We start from the raw sequence: 19,691 nt of genomic DNA, 5'->3' as shown, positions 1-19,691 counted from the left end.
TTATATTTAAACGATAAACAATTGTGTATGTAACAACTTTAAACCTGTGACTTGCAATCAATAAATCTGTAAATTTCTACAGAATCTCATCCAAAAGACAAACAAAACAAATATGTTTCGCAAATATACTTAAGTTGAAGTAAAACATTATCTGGACATCGTCGCTCATTCATATCCGGGTCACCCATTTCAGCTATATTGGCTGCATTTACGAAACTACAACATTTTGTGTTCAGTTAATGTCAGTTTGGTAGTAAACTAGCTGCATCAGTTGGATGTGGCAGATTAACTGTTCTTAGTTTTATGAGTTCTTTTAAACCAAGTAGTAAGTAGGTACTCGGTCACATTAGGTCTGGAGTCTGGACCTGGCGTCGATGAACTTAATGTGTTAACGGTGACTGTGCAAAAGAACTCAACAGATATCTCTATATGTATCGATAACGAAGCTAGGATTTGTCTTGACATTCGTGCCTTTGATGTTTTAATTTTCTGCATATTTCTCTTTTGGCAATAAAGAATATTTGTATTTTATTATATTTATGTAACGGCAAAGGGAGTTTTACTTGTTACCTCTTAAAACTTTTTTTACTCAACCAATTTTCTTGAAATTTCGCAGAAATATTGATTGTTACGGAGAAGGGCATAATACCCACTTACATATTCCAGTAGCTGGAACATTCAAGCGGAAGAAGTCGTTATATGCTATGAATATATGCCAAATGTTAGTATTGTTATACATTAACTTTATAAAATCATTATCTTCATGACAATACATGACAATAATGAAAAAATTACATCCAAGATGTAATGTTCCATTGAATCAAGATTCATTGTTTGCTATAGCATTAATCACTACTAGTTGCACGATATAAGAATATTTTATCCGGACGGCAACGTCTACAACTGGGTCACCCGGATTGGCAGGAATGGGTGCATTACTAGATTACTTTGAGTTTTATTTTGAAGCATTATCATCTTTCAACTTTTAAAGCTTATGTTGGAAATTTTGTATATTCCGCTGAACTTTGGAATCGGCAAAAATCATGTCTTGCAATTAATAATTTTTCAACAAATTTCGATCTAGTTCTATTAGCTTTTTAACCATAAATTTGAAGGTTAATATTTGAGTAGTTATTTCAAGTTATTTTTTAAACTACTGACACTTTTTTCCCACTGGTTATACAATATGAAAAGTGATCTCCATTAATTATTCTATGCTCGTACTAGAACTAACTAGACGTAGTTTTATTGCATAAACCTCGTTACATACCAGTCAGATCAACCTTTATGAAATCCCAAGCTTTGAACGCTCTTTCTGTTCCTTACTTTATTTGCGAATGACAGTTTTTCCTGTTACAGTTTTGATCGATTTCGGCCGCCAACGGTGCTTTAGTATTCAAACCGTGTTCGCAGTTTCAATTTTATTACATTTTTTGAGTGTCGTTTGAGTCGTCGCTGTAACTCTATGGGCTTTTCGTGTCGATTGAACGATTTGCATTCATTTTAATTGGATGTTTTTTTAGTACTTATGAATGAAATCCTGGTTATTATTATCTAATTGGTAAATTCTACGAGTGAACAGTAAAAGTCAATTTATTTTAACTCAAAAACCATATTGGAAAATAACAAATTCCTACTTACCTCTAAAAATACTTAAATATAATGAACTGTGGTCATGAAAATTTTATTGTGTCTATGTTATATAAAAACCTAGTGAATTCTTACTTCATCCAATAATGCTAATGAACAATATTATATGCGCAGTATATTATTTATTTATGTCTATCATAATCATAACCTACTTCCCTCAGATGGCGTCTCCACCACACCTCGTAATCCAAGCCTATAAAATGTACACAATGATGCACGTTCAGCTCAGATGCAGATGTACCCAACTAGGCCAAGTCAATACGACGAAACTACCGGTATCAAGTAGCCAAATGGGACTCTAAAAATAACTTACACATTCATTTTATATATGAATCAGTACTAACTTTTGTATCGGACTTGTTTCTAATAGGAATAGTTTATTTTTAATTGGGATAAATAGTATAGTTTTAGATGCTCAAACTTATATTTGGTTGGAACATGTACTTCTATACTTTGGTTATTCTGTGAAAATAATTAAAAATTCCACGTGTGTTCCATTTACAAATTGATTTTATTTTTTTCTATGTGGACAGTCCGCTGTCTGTTTTATTGTGTTTCGATGAAATGCAATTTCATTATTCCAATGGGCAATGTTATTTGCTTGAATTACTTGTAAGACTTACTATTTCTGCTTGATATATTACGGTTACAAGACCAAATAGGTTACTTTGAATCTAATGTAAAGTGATACACCAAGAGGTGAGATTACGCGCAGCAAACTGAATGTAAACTGGACGTAAATCTTTTAAAAATTAGACATCCACAGGCGCTTTTAACTTCAAAATTTAAATGATGTAAATATTTGTCAAAACTACAACTGCTAGCATTCTGGAACGACCATTGCTAAAAAGAAATGCCGAAAGAAACTCACCATCTCTGTATACACTCTTCACCCCGCGTCGTACAGAGCTCCTAACCTAGTTTATAAAAAACATTTAACAGGAAAACATAGTCTGTGAAAAGAAAGAATAATTATTTACGCAAATTCTGAAATCCAATCACATTCAATTTTTTTAAACTCTTTGTTTTCTGCAAAACTAAATAAAACAAACTTTTCGTGATTGAATTTTTCCTGTTCTGTTTCAATTCAAACGTTTCACTTATTTACGTTAAGTTACGCTCATTGTTGTTTATAAAGAATATCCTCACTTGTTTAATATTAAGTAAAATTCGCAAGAAAAATAAAAACTTAGAAACGTGCAAAACTGCTTCTATGTTATGACTACCAACTTTTTAATTTAGCGAAGAAACTTCTTAATGCTTTTAATTTAGTAGGTAAATTTATGGGGAGACAAATACTTTGTCAAGGACCTTTCACTTAGTTTCGTCTATTAGTACACTTAATGCCGTCAAATACCTATGTGACTAATGAGAAATTATTGAAGAGAGAAATAAAAAAAAAATAGGACAGCACTCAACGGCCCACAGCACTTATCTTGTATCAGAGATCCGTTGGACACAAACAAAGAAGCGGTCACAACACATACAAAGTTTAGATTCAAACGACTGAGACAGAAATTATTTATCATATTGTGTACGGCCGATAGCACGTCACCCTACATAGACCTCAATTCGGTGGAATTTGCAATGAATTTTATTGTTCATGTGCGGTTCACTGTACACTTTACCACTATTTGTTAACAGTTACAGAGATTTTTGTTTATAAGTACGAAGCTTGACGGAAAAGTCAGTCTGAAACTCTAAAATACCCGCTCCTTTTATATAAGAAATAATCTCATTCAATTATCTTCTGTCTCAGAAAGTTACCAGAAGTTCCCTTTTGTTTAAGAAGGTGTATTTTATATTCATTCTTAAATGTCGTTAATAAAGACTTGGACTGCAGCCAGATTCGCTTGCAATCCATCCTAGTGACATAATTACGGGACTTGAATTTTTGTTATTTGCATTCTCGTCCTAAGACGTTGTATTTAGTAGATTAGCAATTGTTATATATAGGTACATACTTATCTAAACAATGAATCAGCGTTAGTGTTTCGGTGTCAATTTATCCTTCTAAACTCGTGCTTAGTCCGTATATAAATTACCATAGACTTGTTTTTTTTTTTTTGACAAAAATAAAGCCGCCATGACAAGAGAAGTTCCAAATGTTAAAGATACTTAACCTAGCGATCAAAAATGGCGACCTGATTTAAAAGTCATTCTCGTGTCAAATTTATTTAATAACGACAACGTGTTCACCGTGACATTCGTTCATATGTAATGGAATAAGAATGACTGTAGCAACAACAGAAACGCATAATAACATTGTCTCTATGGGGCATGACGTCATCAGTCGGCGCGGCCTTCGCGGCCGGTCGTTGACCCCGTGTCCCGTACGGTAATGCCATAGTAATGTATTTGATATCTGTATAAGCAGTTGGCATATCATTTTAGCGGGCCATTCTAGTTCTTAGCGGCTGTCCTGAGGAATAGGGATGATGGAAACTTTGATGGAGAAGGCAGGAATTGTGTCGTTCATGCACCTGCATGTAGCAAATCGATGGTAGAACACCTATAGATCTAAATGGAGGCTACTCCACCGACAAGATCTTAAATGCCGATGATTACACGGCAGAAAGAAATCTACCAGTAGGACAATTTTTTATTTTTTATTTCAAACTTAAAAGGTATAATATAAAAAGGTAGGTGTGACAATATACAAATTTATTTGTTAGACAAACTCCGACTTTTAATATTTATTTCGCTACAACTCTTGAACGGCTGAACCAATTTTCATGAAACATGGCTAAGAACGCTCGGGATAACATTATCTATGTCACAAAAAAACTAAACGAAAATCGGTTCATCCGTTTGGGAGCTATGATGTCACAGACAGATACACAGACACACGTAAAAATTATAACACCCCTCTATTTGCGTAGGGTGTTAAAAATGGTGCGTGCGCATTCAATACCTTTATTTTATAAAATGAGTCTGTATCTTAAACTATATTATGAGCAAATATCGCATGTCTGCTATTTGTGCACTCTAAAGCTACATCAATCTACCACACAGACACAACATGCCTGTCACGTAAATATTTGGATTCAAATGAAATGTAACTAAAATATCAAGACCGTGTTTGCAACCGAAATATCTCGGAGATTAGTGCTTTTTTTTTATATTTTAACTTTGAATCACATTAAATGCAGGCCAAGTATTTACTGAAAATGGTTAGGTATTATCTATATGAAAATTAAGGTCGGAAGGCTAGAAACTAGTGGATTTGGTATGTTTTTGAACTCTAAATAGGCGCAATTTTTCCTTGTATATTTTTTTCAGTCTTCCTCTTCTTTTCAGCCACATTCATGTTCATCGCCTATTTTCGATAAGGAGCCGTGTCTATGAGATAGATATACAGAGTAATAAGGACTCCTATCCCCACTAATTTCCTTGATAAATTCACCCGGGCCATATAATATAATTTCTGTGAATATAATAATCGAATTTTCTCTATTTAATATATAATTGAACGACATTTTCAGAACCCATCCCAAGTTATTCTACGAACCCGATGCGCACTTTTAAACTAATTGTATTATTTTCCATATTCCTAGAATACCTCCCACAATTTATAACGTAATTACACGTTACTTTGTAACTTGTTTGGTTCTGTATTTTCTGTTACATGAGAGCTATTGTTTCTGCCCTAGTTCTCCAGGTGTATTTCCTGGATACTTTTTCCAGTAACGACCGCCGCTTTATGCGGTGGACTCGTATAATGCGTCTGGTTTAAAGAAAAGCCATCTTATCAAGAATAATAAAGTGTTTTGATGTTAAGGGAATATGATTTTTCTCATCGGCGATGTTTGATATTTCGAGACCATGAGCAAAACCTGCCATAATCTTTATATACTGAAAAAGTGGGCAGTTAGTGCTCAAACAAAAGAAAGAAAAATGTCATACCTTATTCCCACTTTTATGTATCGCTTCTGATTACCGTATTAATATACTTCTCATTTTGTTCCATGGCTATTACTAATGCCGGCCACAATCGTAACTCTTTTTTCCTTCGCCGCAGTCGGTTAAAAATTATTAGCTTGTGCACCGAACCACGTAGAAGTAGTGATCACTATAAAACAAGTCTGGTCTGGACTGGAGTGTTATATAGAATAGGACTGTCTCGATCTGCTCCCTAGTTCCCGACTTTAATTAAATGTAAACACTCCGTTGCACTTATATTACTATTTTAGAGAATTCTTATTTCAGGCAAGTTTTTATTTATTTAATGCAAGCTACCTTCGGGAATAAATTACATAATTACTTATTCACTGACATTGAAAACTGCATCAAAATCCGTTACGTGGTTTCAAAGAAGAAAGTTTAGAAACAGACAAGACTCTTTATTTATGCGAACTATTTGTTAATTCTGGTTATTTGTTTAGACGCAATACCATTGATTATGGTTTAACCCAAAACCCAGCGGTTGTATTCGCGTCAACTTTCAACGAAATTCATCAACGAAATCTGTCAATGCGATAACACATTTTTAGAATTTCTGCTTAAAAATGAAAGGGATTATATTTATGTTTAGTGCCGGCCTGTCTAATTAATATTAATCTTTCTCATTCCTTCGTGTTCCCGTTTCTTTCTAGGCCAACAAGTTGAGAAATTTGGGGCTTGCCTGAAAATGAACCTTATTTTAAACATTTGGCTGTGGCTTTAGAACCTACCTTAACTCTCTTTGGTAATGCCTTTGTTGCCTGACACCTGTGAAGATGACAGGCAACAAACAACTGTGAAGATTTCTTATCCCTTAGTCGCCTCGTACGGCATCCACAGGCGGATATGTCCTATACTTAGACGAGAACAAAGTCACCGCGCGACACTTATTTTCAATTTTGTGCAATCTTGTGCTTACTTGGTTATCCCTTATCACTCATGGTCATGGTCTAATAAAGTAATAAGATTTTGATTATAGGGATTGTATTTAGGTTTGCCTGTTTTAATTCAGACTTGTTTTAATTCAGATAAATATTTTCTATGAAAGCGGATGTCAGACTTTGATGCCAGAACAAACTGCAGCGAGCCGTGTTTAAATAGCTCAAGAATATTAGCATTCCTCACTGTGGTATAGAAACAAAAAACCTAAACAGAACAATACAAGATGGAAACCATGGTAAATAAATATTATGTCGTACATACTCGTTGTCCCAATGGTGGGAACAACATTATTGGGATAAAGGGATCACACAGATATATCGTATTTAAAATCTAGCTATAAGTATGATCAAATATTAATATGATCAAATTTATCTCATGAAGTCTGCGTTTTGTAATCGTATTCGTTAGCTACTTATTTCCACTGTCATATAAATATAATTTCCAGATTTGTATGTTAACAATTCTTTTACTATCATGTCCATGTGAAAGCTAGGAGGATTCTAACAAAGAGAATAATAAAATAACGTTATTAATCTACCTCCATAACCAACCACAATTGAATAAAAATATACTTGAATTATTTGTTTTAAAAATGCTATATTTCCTGGGTTAAAAGTAATTGTGAAATATTGTAAAAAATGTAATTATACGGTGGACTTTCTCATTCCCGTTTGCTTAATTACTTACGACATTTTCAGGACACGACCAAATATCTAACAAAACTTTGAGTATGAAATGGAATTTAATTAAAGGCAAGTTAATATTACCGAGTCTTGCTGTCACAATTTGGTTTAATTAGATATAATATTTTATATAAAGATCTTAATATTTTATATCTTATAAGATCTTATTACATGTAGGTATGTCATAGATACTTTGTGTCTGTGTAATTTTAATTAAATTCTTTAATTTTTCTAATCAAACTCAGAATTCTTAAATTCATTTATTTCTAAATTATTTACAGTTAGTATAGTGTAGTTAGGTATTATTTGATCTGGAGACTTGAAATTTATTTCCATACCATTATAATTTTTAGCAACAATACCTCCGAACTCAGCCAGCTTGTGTACTGCTTCTTAGCAAGTCGACTCTGTCGTAACTTTGCTGTATCAAGCAGCCACAGATTATGTTATAGACATAACAATAAAGAACATAAGTGCTTTATTGTTTTCCCCAAGTGTTTACTCCTATTTCAGCAAGCTAATTATCTGGTCTGTATCTTATGTCGTAAATAACATCATCTACATTTTATATAATTTCTTATTACCCTATTACGTGATTAAGTCTATCAAATATGACAGATTAAAAACAAAGCCAGCTGTTTTATACAAATTTACTGTCATTGATGTCGTGACGACATGATAAAGTTGATCGTTGGAGGATCTGAATGTAGGTCCCCTTAATTGCATTACTCGTGGAATCGATTTTAACTGTTTGTTTAAAGGCTGTACTGTGAACGTGGAGCCTTCGGTTGTTCTCCATGAACTAGTTTCCGAGATAACGTCCTTGGTTGAAAATAGTAATCGGAATTGTCTACTCAATTTTGTAAAAAATAAAATGCACGTTTTTATTTAAATAAACAAATACAATAATTAAATGTCACTTTAGCTAGTTGATCAGTTTATACTGTTCTTTTTTGCGTTCTCATTAAATTATATTAGGAATGATTTTTGACATGACGAAATCATGCCGTCATAACACATTACTCGTGACACAAATGTCTATATATAATTTCTTGTTTTTGAAATTGCAAAAGGATCTGATTTCACTAGTTGGAACGTAGCCAATTATCGGAAATGCATTTCATGTAAAATCTGTTGTACAGATTTCAATAATTTTTGTTATACAACCCGAAATAATACATATAGGGTTCTTATTATCCATAAATTCCTATGTGAGTGTATTCCTAAAAGAAAATAGTACAGAGTTTACGGAAAGGAAACTGTTAGAGAATCACGATCGGTTCGTTATTCCGTAAATCCTAGGAGGCTATTTCGTAAGATACTATATCAGTTTTTGATGTTTTGGTTAGAATAAATAAGTGGATCGATAAATGAACTCAAATTACTAAGTTATATTACATGGATGATATAATAACCTGGAGCAAGGATATTAAGAGATCTTTAGAAAATTATGATCATACCGATATCCAAAATCAAAATCAAATCATTTATTCAGAAATTAGGCCTTCACAGGCACAAAGTGAACTATATGCTATGTTGACTCAAGGATTTGCCTCAAGCAAACAAAGAACAGTGTATAAGCATAACTTTGTTTTTTGAGTGGTTTACACTCAAAAAACAAAGTTGGAAACGGAAGTCAAACAATCACATTGACAGTATGATCGACGTAATAAACAAGCTTCGCTTTTGTGAAACGTGTTTGAGAGATTTTCCGATCATTATGAGGAGAAAACCAATTATTGACATTAAATATATCCCTGTTTACTTACAGACAGTGTTAGTCAGAGGTTTGTGATACTCAGAGGTTTTTGTGAAAGTAAGGGATTAAGACGTTATAATATAAGCTGTATAATAACTACTTAATAAATCATGTATCCATGCCAAAGATTCCCTTAAAACTATTGTTATAAATGGAATTCATGATTTCTATCATGATATCTTTTAATTTAAAAGACTGTATCATATTTTGATTCAAAAATTCTATATCAAATGTCCTTCAGTAGTGATAAAAAAACATTTAAAGTAACAATTAACCCGCGAGCCGAATTATGTGAAAAAATTACATAAACTTAAATCTCAAAGATTACATACAACCGTACATACATCATACAAATTAAAAATCTGTAAAATGCATAATTTGAACTGGACATTAACTTAAATTATTTGACTTTCTAAGATCAACGAAAGTAGACACGATACGTAATAATACAAATATACAAACTATCCGAATGAAAAGAGATAGTTAATTGATTGTTCAAGTGTCCAATTGTAGTTTCGGATTGACCCCTTATGATATGTTCAAACTACGAGCTACTGATTTGATTAGGGTCGTGTGTCAGCATACGTCCCAGTTGTCACTTGATGCCACATCAATTAAACACTTAACTCGTACCTCCTAATGGCTTGCACTCGTCCACGACATAGTCAGTTATGAACCGACCGTCGCCGTAGACGCACGGCCCTTCGTCCTCAAAATTCGTGACATCGCGGATTCGAAATATTGTTTGTACGCGATAAATTGTGTTCAAATCTTGAATTAAATTCGACGATTTCTCTGTTCAGTTCAGTGTTTATGGTTTACATCGTTCTAAGGTGAGTTTGTTAGTCTGTCAGTCAACTGAGTACGTGCCGGTTAGTAAGTTTGTTAGATAGGAAGTGTGGTCCGTATTTTAGTTCGTAAAGATAGTCAGTGATACAAAAATAAAACGAATGCATAGTGTGTGCACAATGGGATGAGATTTTTCGACGCGTCTGGACATTTTTGGATGACTCGAAGTTAAATAGGAAATATATGTATAAACTGAGTTAATTACACGCATATAAGCCAGTTCAAATCTGTGAGGTAATTTGATCATTAAAATTATGTAAGTACTTAATCTCAAGGCTCAACAGGTCTCGTTACTTATATAATTTATATACTTGTGCCTGGCTAAAATATGCCTGTCGTAATTACAATTTCCTCTTTAGATAGAATTTTTACACTCTCCTAAGTCATTATATTGATTATCAACAAAAAATATTGTGTTGTAGAGACAAAATGGTGGTATACTGTAACTATTAGTAGATATGTTTAGTATTATTTACTTTATGTTGATGCTAAGTTTTACGCTCTACGTAGTGTATGCTAAAAAGTCCATTGATCTCAAGAATTTTTAATGAGGCTTAACGTTGCTGCATATGCATAAACACGTATTATTTCTAATACTTTTCGTAGTACTTTTTTTAATAAGTCACTTCTTCCAGACATGTTTCTATTTGCTTCGGTTGTCTTAATTCTTTTTACAAGCTTTTACGTAACTTGCAGTGTTAAAGAATGATGTTCATATGTCTATTTGGGTGGAATCTTACAACTATATTTTGAAACAGATATCTTCAATCGATTGAGCTGAATTTTTGTACACACGTTTAGTTTGGATCACAATGCATTATTATGATAAGCCTGACTTGAAACGTAGCACCCAAGAACGGCTCCAGACGTGAGAACTTCTCAACGATTTACTGCACGGACATGATATTTTAGTCACATATTTAATGCAATAAGATCTCTCTGACAACATTAGAAGCTTGTGTCAAAAATTACATTTATGTAAAAAACTTATTTGCTTATATTATATAACTTTACTATTTTAAATAAAGTTTACCATCGTCTTCCCAACAAAGGAATTTGCATTTCCAATAACCTCACCGCTTATTTTTGTTTTCGAAACACTAGGGTTTTTGTTTTTCTGTAAATGGGCCATTGCCATGGGCATGGGCCAATGCTCACTCTATATTACGATAATAAAAATATTAAAAACTCACCTGAGCAAGTACTTAAAATTTATCAATATAATTGGAGTGGTCTCCACACGGCAACTGAATAGCAAACTCCTGGTAATTATACTAACTCCCACGTTACTTGAGATAAGCAAACAAGTTGATCCCAAGAACTCGCCGTAATAGTGCGTAATCATTATGATCTTACTGTATACATCAAAGGTATTGTAGTAACTGCTGTAATTTGATTAATATTTAATCTTTTTCTTGACGTTTCTCACCTTCTTCATATCGAGTGTGTAACTGGCCAGAAGGCAGTGTCTGGCTTGATTTGTTTCAACTACTACTGGCAAGCAGTGAATGTAATAAGTATGGAGTCACTATGTCTATGTCACTAGTCATTTCAATTGTTAAAAAGAATTCATATACTTCAAATATTATAGGAAGAATTTTAACACACAATTAATGTAATACAGTATGATTTCTTCGATTTCAAGTCAATTTATAAAACAAATTCTTCAATTACGTCATAATATGAAATATCATGATGTGGGTGTTTAACAAATTATACTTATGAATTCTATGAAATTGTTTGATAACTATTATAGGATATTTTATAAATGTTGAACGGCTTACAAGTTTCTCTTGTTTGTTTCTGTTCAATATAAACAGAGGCGAGTGCGGTACATTGTTTTTTTAAACATGGCGGCCAAAGATGACTGGTTGGTAGCTTTTCCTGCTAATTGTTAAATAGGGAGCAAAATCATTTACATTATTTATATTATGCGAATGCATATTAAGTATATATTACGCTCGCGCAAAAGACACATTTTAGTCCTACATTGTATGTCTGTTTCGATATAATATCATGTTATTATTGTAAATGTGTCTCTGTCTGTTTATATTGTTTAGTTGGTTTATCGATCACCGCATCCTAGTAGTTCTATTCTCTAATTCCATTAAGTATCTGATTTTTTTTTCCAACCATAGTTCTATTGGAACTAGAATACTTTTCAGTAGCAAGTCATCTTACAATTTAATGTAACTGTTATGTACTGCTTTTATTTTTTTTCTGCTATTTAATTTTATCTTCAAATATAAATAATAAGAATTAATAAATGTCAGACTGCGCTATTTTTGCAAGTGATTGTTTGGCAAAATCCGCGTCTAAATGTGATGACAATCTTGGATGGAGCAGCGTCTGATGATGTTTTATTACCAGTGTTGTTATTGTGTTTGAAAGCAAATGCTGCATCTAATTTATCATTGTTTTCGTTTTGTTCCATCAATGATGACAAAATAATAAATTTACATTGGTAAATGCATTTCAATCGAAAACTGTTTAAAAATATTGACTACTGATAAATTAAAGTAACGTTTGATTATCGTGTTATATGTGTGCATTTACACATTTGGATTTTATCCAAGAATAAATACCTATTTAGAATGTACATATTTGATAATGTAAACAAAAATAACCAATTTTAGAATTTATATTAAGTACTTTAGGCACTTACTCAGAGATAATAAGTACTTACATACTAAAACTTTACATTTTATGTTTATGTTTGTAGTTATTGCCAGTTTTATTATAGCTGCTCATAATAATAAAAAGTCCCTAGTGGGGGATTAAGTTGATTAAAAAGTAGACAGTGAAAACATAAAAGAGCTTGTGATTAGTACCTAATAATGAAACACAATCATTCAAATTATATCTACTTTCGTTATTAGTTACCAGATCTATTGTTATTAAATTTATTCTCGAAAATATTTGTCAAAAATTTATTAATCGACGATGAAGATAGACCTATCCCGTAACCTTCTATAGCCCAAAATCAGTTCTTCAATCCACTGTCCGCTCAAAAATTGTTACCCATCACTGTTGCTTAATCAAATCAAATCAATTTTATTTCGAAAAAATACATCCATATATGTTTCGGTAATTACTAGCTATCACAAAATAAAGCTATTAATTGTTGTCCTTGTCATATCACTAGAGCAGGAAAAAACAAAATTCAATCGCGTTAAATAAATACCTACTATACCGTCTTGACCGCACACGGAGGGATCGCACTAATAAATTCCAGGTTTTATGGTCTTCCTCGAATGACAGTGATCGACATGAGACGAATAGTGGTGCCCGTGAGCCCGTGACGTGACACACTTCGATGAAATAGATGTTATCACGTCTGGAAATCTGTACCTCACCCTGTATTATATAATAAACGAAGCTAAAAAGAGCGATATACTCGTAAGATGGAGTAAAGAGGTAACCGAACCTAGGGAACCATCGGTGGATATGGAAAACGGAGCGTAGGATATTCGGAAGCTAGACGGGTCGATAGATGATAGTGCTGGTAAAAACCTGATTATTATCGTCCAGGATGAAGATTAGCACAAACACGCCGTGTCCTGGGTAGGAATACTAATGATGGTGAAATAAATGAAGTTGGACATCAAATAATTAGATTACTTTAATGAAGAGGTACTGTTTATCGATTTTAAATAATTAACAAAGCCCCCGGGGGCACTACTAGTGGTCCAAATTTTTATATCCATTCATTCATTTACATTATTTTCACTACAACTATTTGCATGCCCGAAATAGAAACAGACAATCGATTTTGGGCGTGATAAATATTTAATTGCATTGAAATAGAAACGAGATTCGTTTGCCGTGTTGTATCGTTATTTATGTCTGAAACGTGAGGTTTAACCCGTCCACAGTTATTTACTTAGCGGATGTTAAGTTCTCTCATTTTCTATTTCGAAGATGTAAGATGTTGTGTCTCTATCTTTACAGTAATTACAATAATGGTAAGCTATTCTGGCATAGTATGGACCAATACTATTTAAGTATGTCGGGAAATTAACTATCAGAGGCGTTATTTTGACTCGGAACTAACTAAAACACAGATCGGCAATCAAGATGTTTAGTTTAATTTCGTTAACACAATTCTGAATTTAAATTAAGAAAAATCAATAACGAAACAAACGATCCGTCGCGATAAGGCGTGTTCACTTCGCGCCAGCCGAACTCTGAGTGCCAGCTCGAACGACGCGTCGCCCCCAACGTTCCGTTAGCACGTGACGTTTGCGACACTAGCGCCATCCGCTGCCGGTGCGGCAAAGTCACGTACTGTGTCTCGGTATGGTCAATTGAGCCTCTTTTAATATTCGCGCCGACACGGCCTTCCTGACGTACGCACGTCCTCGGGCGATTCTTCTTCTGAAAATGAAATAAAATCCAGCATTTACGTTACAATCATTACAACCTGGGAAAAGAGAGTTGTTCTCAACACCCAACAAAAAGTATCGCGTATAGCACTCACTACAGCTCCGCGCCACCCACTGGGGACCGGGTCGCATATAGCGCTCGGCAGGCCAGAGGCTTGCGGCCAGCAGAGAGATGACTACATAACGTACCATCTAACTCCGCGCCGGCTGGTTCAACGACCACCGCGCCATTTCCCGCGCCGGCTGGTTCCATAACCACCGCGCTACTTTCCACGCCGGCTGGTTTCACAACCACCGCGCCATTTCTCGCGCCGGCTGGTTCCATAACCACCGCGCTACTTTCCACGCCGGCTGGTTTCACAACCACCGCGCCATTTCTCGCGCCGGCTGGTTCCATAACCACCGCGCTACTTTCCACGCCGGCTGGTTTCACAACCACCGCGCCCGTCTTCGCGCCGGTTGGTTCCACAACCACCGCGCTACTCTGACCCTCTCTATGCACTTGCACCTGCACCGATGTGCGACCCAAAACCGCATCATCCTCAATATCACTACTCGCCGACATGGATGCATCAGATCCCAATGCCTGTTCACATAGACCTTCTGCCATTTCCGTCAACCCTTCACGCCCGTTTGGTACCTTACGCAAGCTTTCGTGGGGGTATTTGTACTTTCTTTTAGAGCCATCTACATGTTGCAGTTCGTAACGGTCATTTTCTAATACTCCGGTAATTTTAAAGGGGCCCCTAAACTTTCTACCTAACTTCGTCTGGTTGCGCTCACAATTTTTAAGAAATACGAAATCGCCCTTACAGTATGGCTTTATTTGTGCCTTTCCTTTATTAAAACGTACAGTATCCGATAATGCTACATTTTTTATATTATCAGAGGCATCCTTACGGATTTCATGTAAATCTGCCCTACATTCCTCTGTAGAAGAAGTTATTTTAGCAATACCTAACGATTGCGATTTAATACCGAACATTAGCTCTGTCGCTGAATAACCAGTGACTCTACACCTTGTACTATTTAATGCCAGTTGGATAGCGCCTAACTCATCTCTCCATACAGTATCAGAGCTATTTTCGGTTACGGTAAGTAAGTTTTTAAGCGTTTGCATCACACGTTCAACCTGGCCGTTTGCTCGACTTGCTCCAACGGCGATGACATGAAGTTCAATGTTATTTTCCGAACAGAACTTTTGAAAATTACTGCTTACGTAGCAACGACCCTGGTCTGCAATAACGCGTTTAGGAGTTCCAAATAAATTAATAGCCTCCTTTAATGATTCTATCGCACTATTCGCATCTAAGCTAGTAGTTAATCGCAACAAAACAAATTTTGTAAAAGCGTCTATGATAACACTCACGTACTCCTTTTTTGAGCTTTTGCCACTTAATTTTCCGCTAAGGTCTATATGAATTGTGTGCCATGGAACCGGGGTTTTGGGAATAGAGTGTAATTGAATTGGTTGAGCACCAGAAGTTCCTTTACAGGCTTTACAAACCAAGCACGCATCAATAAATTTTTTTACTGCCCTGGCCATTCCCGGGAACCAATACAGGTCAAATAATTTATCCAAAGTTTTATCATATCCTAGATGTTTAACTTCTGAATGAACATGACTTATAAGAGACCAGACTAAAGCCCGGGGGACTATAGGTAACCATTTAGTACGCCTATTACGCTGAACTTTTCGATACAACAAACCTTTTCTAATATCATATGTGTGAGCGATTTCGCGAGGTAAATCGCCAACTTTCCATTTATCCATAATGTCCACTAAATTACTATCCCGTTGTTGTTCCACAACTAGCCACTCTTGTTGTAATTCTACCAATTGTACCTTTTTCGTGGCTACCGAAATGTCACTGTCAGAATCAGAATTTGGTAGCGGATTTCTGGACAGAAAATCTACGTGTGACATGTGACGCCCCTCTCTATACTGTATGTTAAAGTCATAGCACTGTAGAATCGCCCACCACCTGTGCACACGAGGTGTGAGATCCTTCTTAATACTCGATGACTTCAGTGCATTACAGTCCGTGCGGACAGTAAAATGACGTCCATACAAATAATGCCTGAAGTGCTCTACAGCGCGCACCACCGCCAAAGTTTCCAACTCATAGGAATGATATCGAGACTCAGTGGCAGTGGTGCGCCGACTATAGTATGCTACAACGTGTTGCATACCATTACGTCGCTGTATTAAGATGGCGCCATAACCCTGGGCGCTCGCATCTGTGTGCAACTCTACGTCACTATCAGGATCGTATATCGACAACACAGGTTCAGAGGTCAAAATGTCTACCACACGTCTATGTATTTCACTATGTTGGTCTGTCCAGTTAACACTACCATGATGCTGTGTAAGAGGATACAAAGGGGCCATGAGTAATGAGAAGTTAGGTATAAATTGCCTAAAGTATGATGCTAGCCCAATAAACTGGCGAACCTGTGTAGCCGTGCGAGGAGCTGGAATTTCAACTAAAGCCTGCACCTTGTTTGGGTTTGGCCTTATTTCACCGGCTTTTACTTCATAACCCAAGTAAGAAATTTCAGTTTTTAGAAATCTACACTTTTTCATTTTTAAAGAAAACCCAGCTCTCGCAAGCGCGGCCAGAACTAGCTCAAGCCGTTCCAATCCCTGCTGAATAGTCACTGAAGGAATACAGATATCATCAATGTACGTAAGAGCAAACTCACAGTCTTTTAGGGAATTTTGGATGCATCTTTGAAAAACCGACGGTGCATTTTTGAGGCCAAACGGCATAGCAACATACTCATATTGCCCGTTTGGCGTTACAAACGCAGTACGCTCAATAGAAGCCGATTCAACGCTAATACAATGGAATCCGGATGTCATGTCAAGGGATGTAAAGTAATTGGCACCATGCAAGCGGTCTATTTGATCACTGATTCGTGGCAACGGGAAATTATCACTGCGCGTGTTAGAGTTAAGCTCTCTGTAGTCTACTACCATACGGTCGCTACCGTCCTTCTTCTTGACCAACAAAATGGGACTGGCGAAAGGGGAATTGCTCTCACGAATAACACCAGCCTGGAGTAATTCCGATACCTTATCTTTCACTACTTGTTGCTCAGCAGCAGATAATTTATAGGGTCGTCTTTGCACTACTTTGCACTATTTTGTTAGGGTCAATAAGGTCTATTTTCATTTGTCCTGTAGTTACGCGCCTCGTGGGAGTGCCGTCGACAAAATATTCGGAATACGATTGTAACAAATACAACAGATAATTTTTATCATCCCCGTTTAAGTCAGTGTCTATTAAAGACTGCATAGATGGCATTGTAGGTGTGCAACGTACAGACTGAGAAAACTTCGATTTGAACAGACTAATTCCATGAACACCCAGTTCAACATGAACTCCCATGTCAATAATATCACGGCCTAGCAGAATGGGCTCAATTAAATGCGAATCATCGACTACATGAAACAAAATCTTTAAGGTTAAACCCTGAACATCGACCGGGCATCTAAGCTGCTTAGTGCATTTCAATTCGGTATTACCTATGCCAACCAATACTACAGTGTTATAAAGTAGGGCTCTATGCATTTTGTTGGCAAGGCTATTAATCATTAGGGAGCACTCAGAGCCAGAGTCGAATAAGAAACGATAGCTCTCACCTGCAATATGAAGCTCACCAGTAGCCACCCGCTTGGCGCACAGTTTGACCTCTTTTCTAGGTACTCGGTTGGTCTCACGGAGATCGGCGGCAGCAGTGCAAACGCTGGCAATATGTCCTTGCTCGCCGCACGCGTAGCATGTTACAGGCCGCTTCTCCTCACGGTGTATGGGTGGCACCGAACTTGTTGTAGGCGTGGACCGGGGTGCAGGTGGTTTAGGCTGTGAATTGCGCGTTTGAGGACAATTGTAAATCTTGTGGCCTGTTTCGCCACAACGGTGGCAGGTTCCATGGAAAGTAGAAGTTGTAGGGCGTAGATTCAAGCGCGGGCGTTTACTATCAGTATAAGAAGTGATATCATCAGAATGGCGCTTCATTGATATTCCACGTAAAATACGAAAAAGTTGTGTCTTCGAGGTAATGGTATGAGAATTTAACTCCCGCCGTAATGAATGATCATGGTTTGACAGGATAGATACAGCAAAGCCAGTAATAACCTCGTCATTAAATTCAACTTTAGGTATTGTCTCAATTAAATGCCAAAGTCGCAATGCCGCATCTGCAGCGGTTTCCTTGTCATGCATTTTAAACTTAATGACACGATCAAAATAATCTTGACTAAGCATCGGTTTGGAAAATTTTGCAATCAAGGTATCTTTTACGTTACCCCAGTTAATGCATTCAGGTTGTATCTTTGTCAGGCAAGTGGCAGCTCGTCCTCGTAAGGCTCGCATTAAAGGTAATAATAAATCGGTACCTTGGAGGTTTTTGGCTTTTACAATAACCTCATTAATCCTGCACCAGTCCTCGATGTCCGCATCTTTGTCATCTGGGTCAAACTTGATAAGCGCAGGAGCGGCAGGCTGCATGCCGCTGGCCAGTCCTCGTAACAGCCGCAGCAATGCGGCAGCGTCGCCCGCATCCGCATTATCCAGGTTTCCCGCGTCCGCGGCGGTACCGCGGTCAGGATCAGATGATTCGGATTCACTCATAGTTCACAATATCACTTTCAAGATGCGAGTGGGTCACAAATCCCACTTCTGATGTCGGGAAATTAACTATCAGAGGCGTTATTTTGACTCGGAACTAACTAAAACACAGATCGGCAATCAAGATGTTTAGTTTAATTTCGTTAACACAATTCTGAATTTAAATTAAGAAAAATCAATAACGAAACAAACGATCCGTCGCGATAAGGCGTGTTCACTTCGCGCCAGCCGAACTCTGAGTGCCAGCTCGAACGACGCGTCGCCCCCAACGTTCCGTTAGCACGTGACGTTTGCGACACTAGCGCCATCCGCTGCCGGTGCGGCAAAGTCACGTACTGTGTCTCGGTATGGTCAATTGAGCCTCTTTTAATATTCGCGCCGACAAGTATTTTTATACCGCATTTGTTTTCTGCAGTGGTTGGGCAATGAACAGCTAAACGGCGCAATATCTCTCTTTAGTCCACATACAGGTTATATGAAGTATTCCACAATGGTGTTTTATCGAAATTAGCCTTGCTTCCATTTCGATATTAGGAGTTGTTGAGCACGTATTGCAAAGTGCACGTATGGTATTGAATACCACTCGCAAATCACACGATGTCTGCCACACTGGTTGTCACACATTCCTACTTACCTCTAAGCGTAGAGAACTAAATGAATAGAGATCAAATCGGATAGGTTTTTGCATGCGATAAACTCAAAACTATGGATCGGATGTTTGCCAATGCCAATAAGAGGTGATTTTTTAATGTAAATTGTTAACTAGTGCCTTTTGTTTATTTTTACTTAGTTTAGAATTGGACAAGTTGTATGATTATATGAACATGTTTTAATTAGTCATTAA

At 36.5% G+C, this 19,691-nt stretch overlaps 2 protein-coding genes across 10 annotated transcripts in view; one reads left to right on the top strand and one right to left on the bottom strand.

Annotated features, from left to right (window-relative positions):
- Positions 1-19,691, top strand: part of LOC128673207 (supervillin-like) — a 166,528-nt gene that overhangs the window by 39,970 nt on the left and 106,867 nt on the right. The window contains exon 1 of one of the 8 annotated variants that reach the window (XM_064436194.1): positions 9,649-9,809. The exons of the other annotated variants lie outside the window; for them this stretch is intronic. The gene's annotated coding sequence lies outside the window, so the exon portion shown is untranslated. Of the gene's footprint in view, positions 1-9,648; positions 9,810-19,691 lie in introns of those variants that run through there. 8 annotated transcript variants of the gene reach the window in all.
- LOC128673215 (uncharacterized) lies at positions 13,857-19,211 on the bottom strand. Of its 2 annotated transcripts, XM_053750915.2 has the most exons (3): positions 18,644-19,211; positions 17,860-18,079; positions 13,857-14,202 (listed from the first exon to the last, which is right to left on the bottom strand). In XM_053750915.2, the coding sequence occupies exons 1-3, from the start codon at positions 18,848-18,850 to the stop codon at positions 14,144-14,146; spliced, it is 486 nt and encodes a 161-aa protein (XP_053606890.1). In that variant the 5' UTR covers positions 18,851-19,211; the 3' UTR covers positions 13,857-14,143. The 2 variants fall into 2 exon arrangements, with proteins under 2 accessions (XP_053606890.1, XP_053606889.1); XM_053750914.2 differs by having other exon boundaries at positions 17,860-19,211.

Source organism: Plodia interpunctella, chromosome 10 (assembly GCF_027563975.2).
Source record: "Plodia interpunctella isolate USDA-ARS_2022_Savannah chromosome 10, ilPloInte3.2, whole genome shotgun sequence".
NCBI lineage: Eukaryota > Metazoa > Arthropoda > Insecta > Lepidoptera > Pyralidae > Plodia > Plodia interpunctella.
Note: the sequence above shows the minus strand (reverse complement) of the source record. Positions and strands in the feature narration are given on the sequence as shown.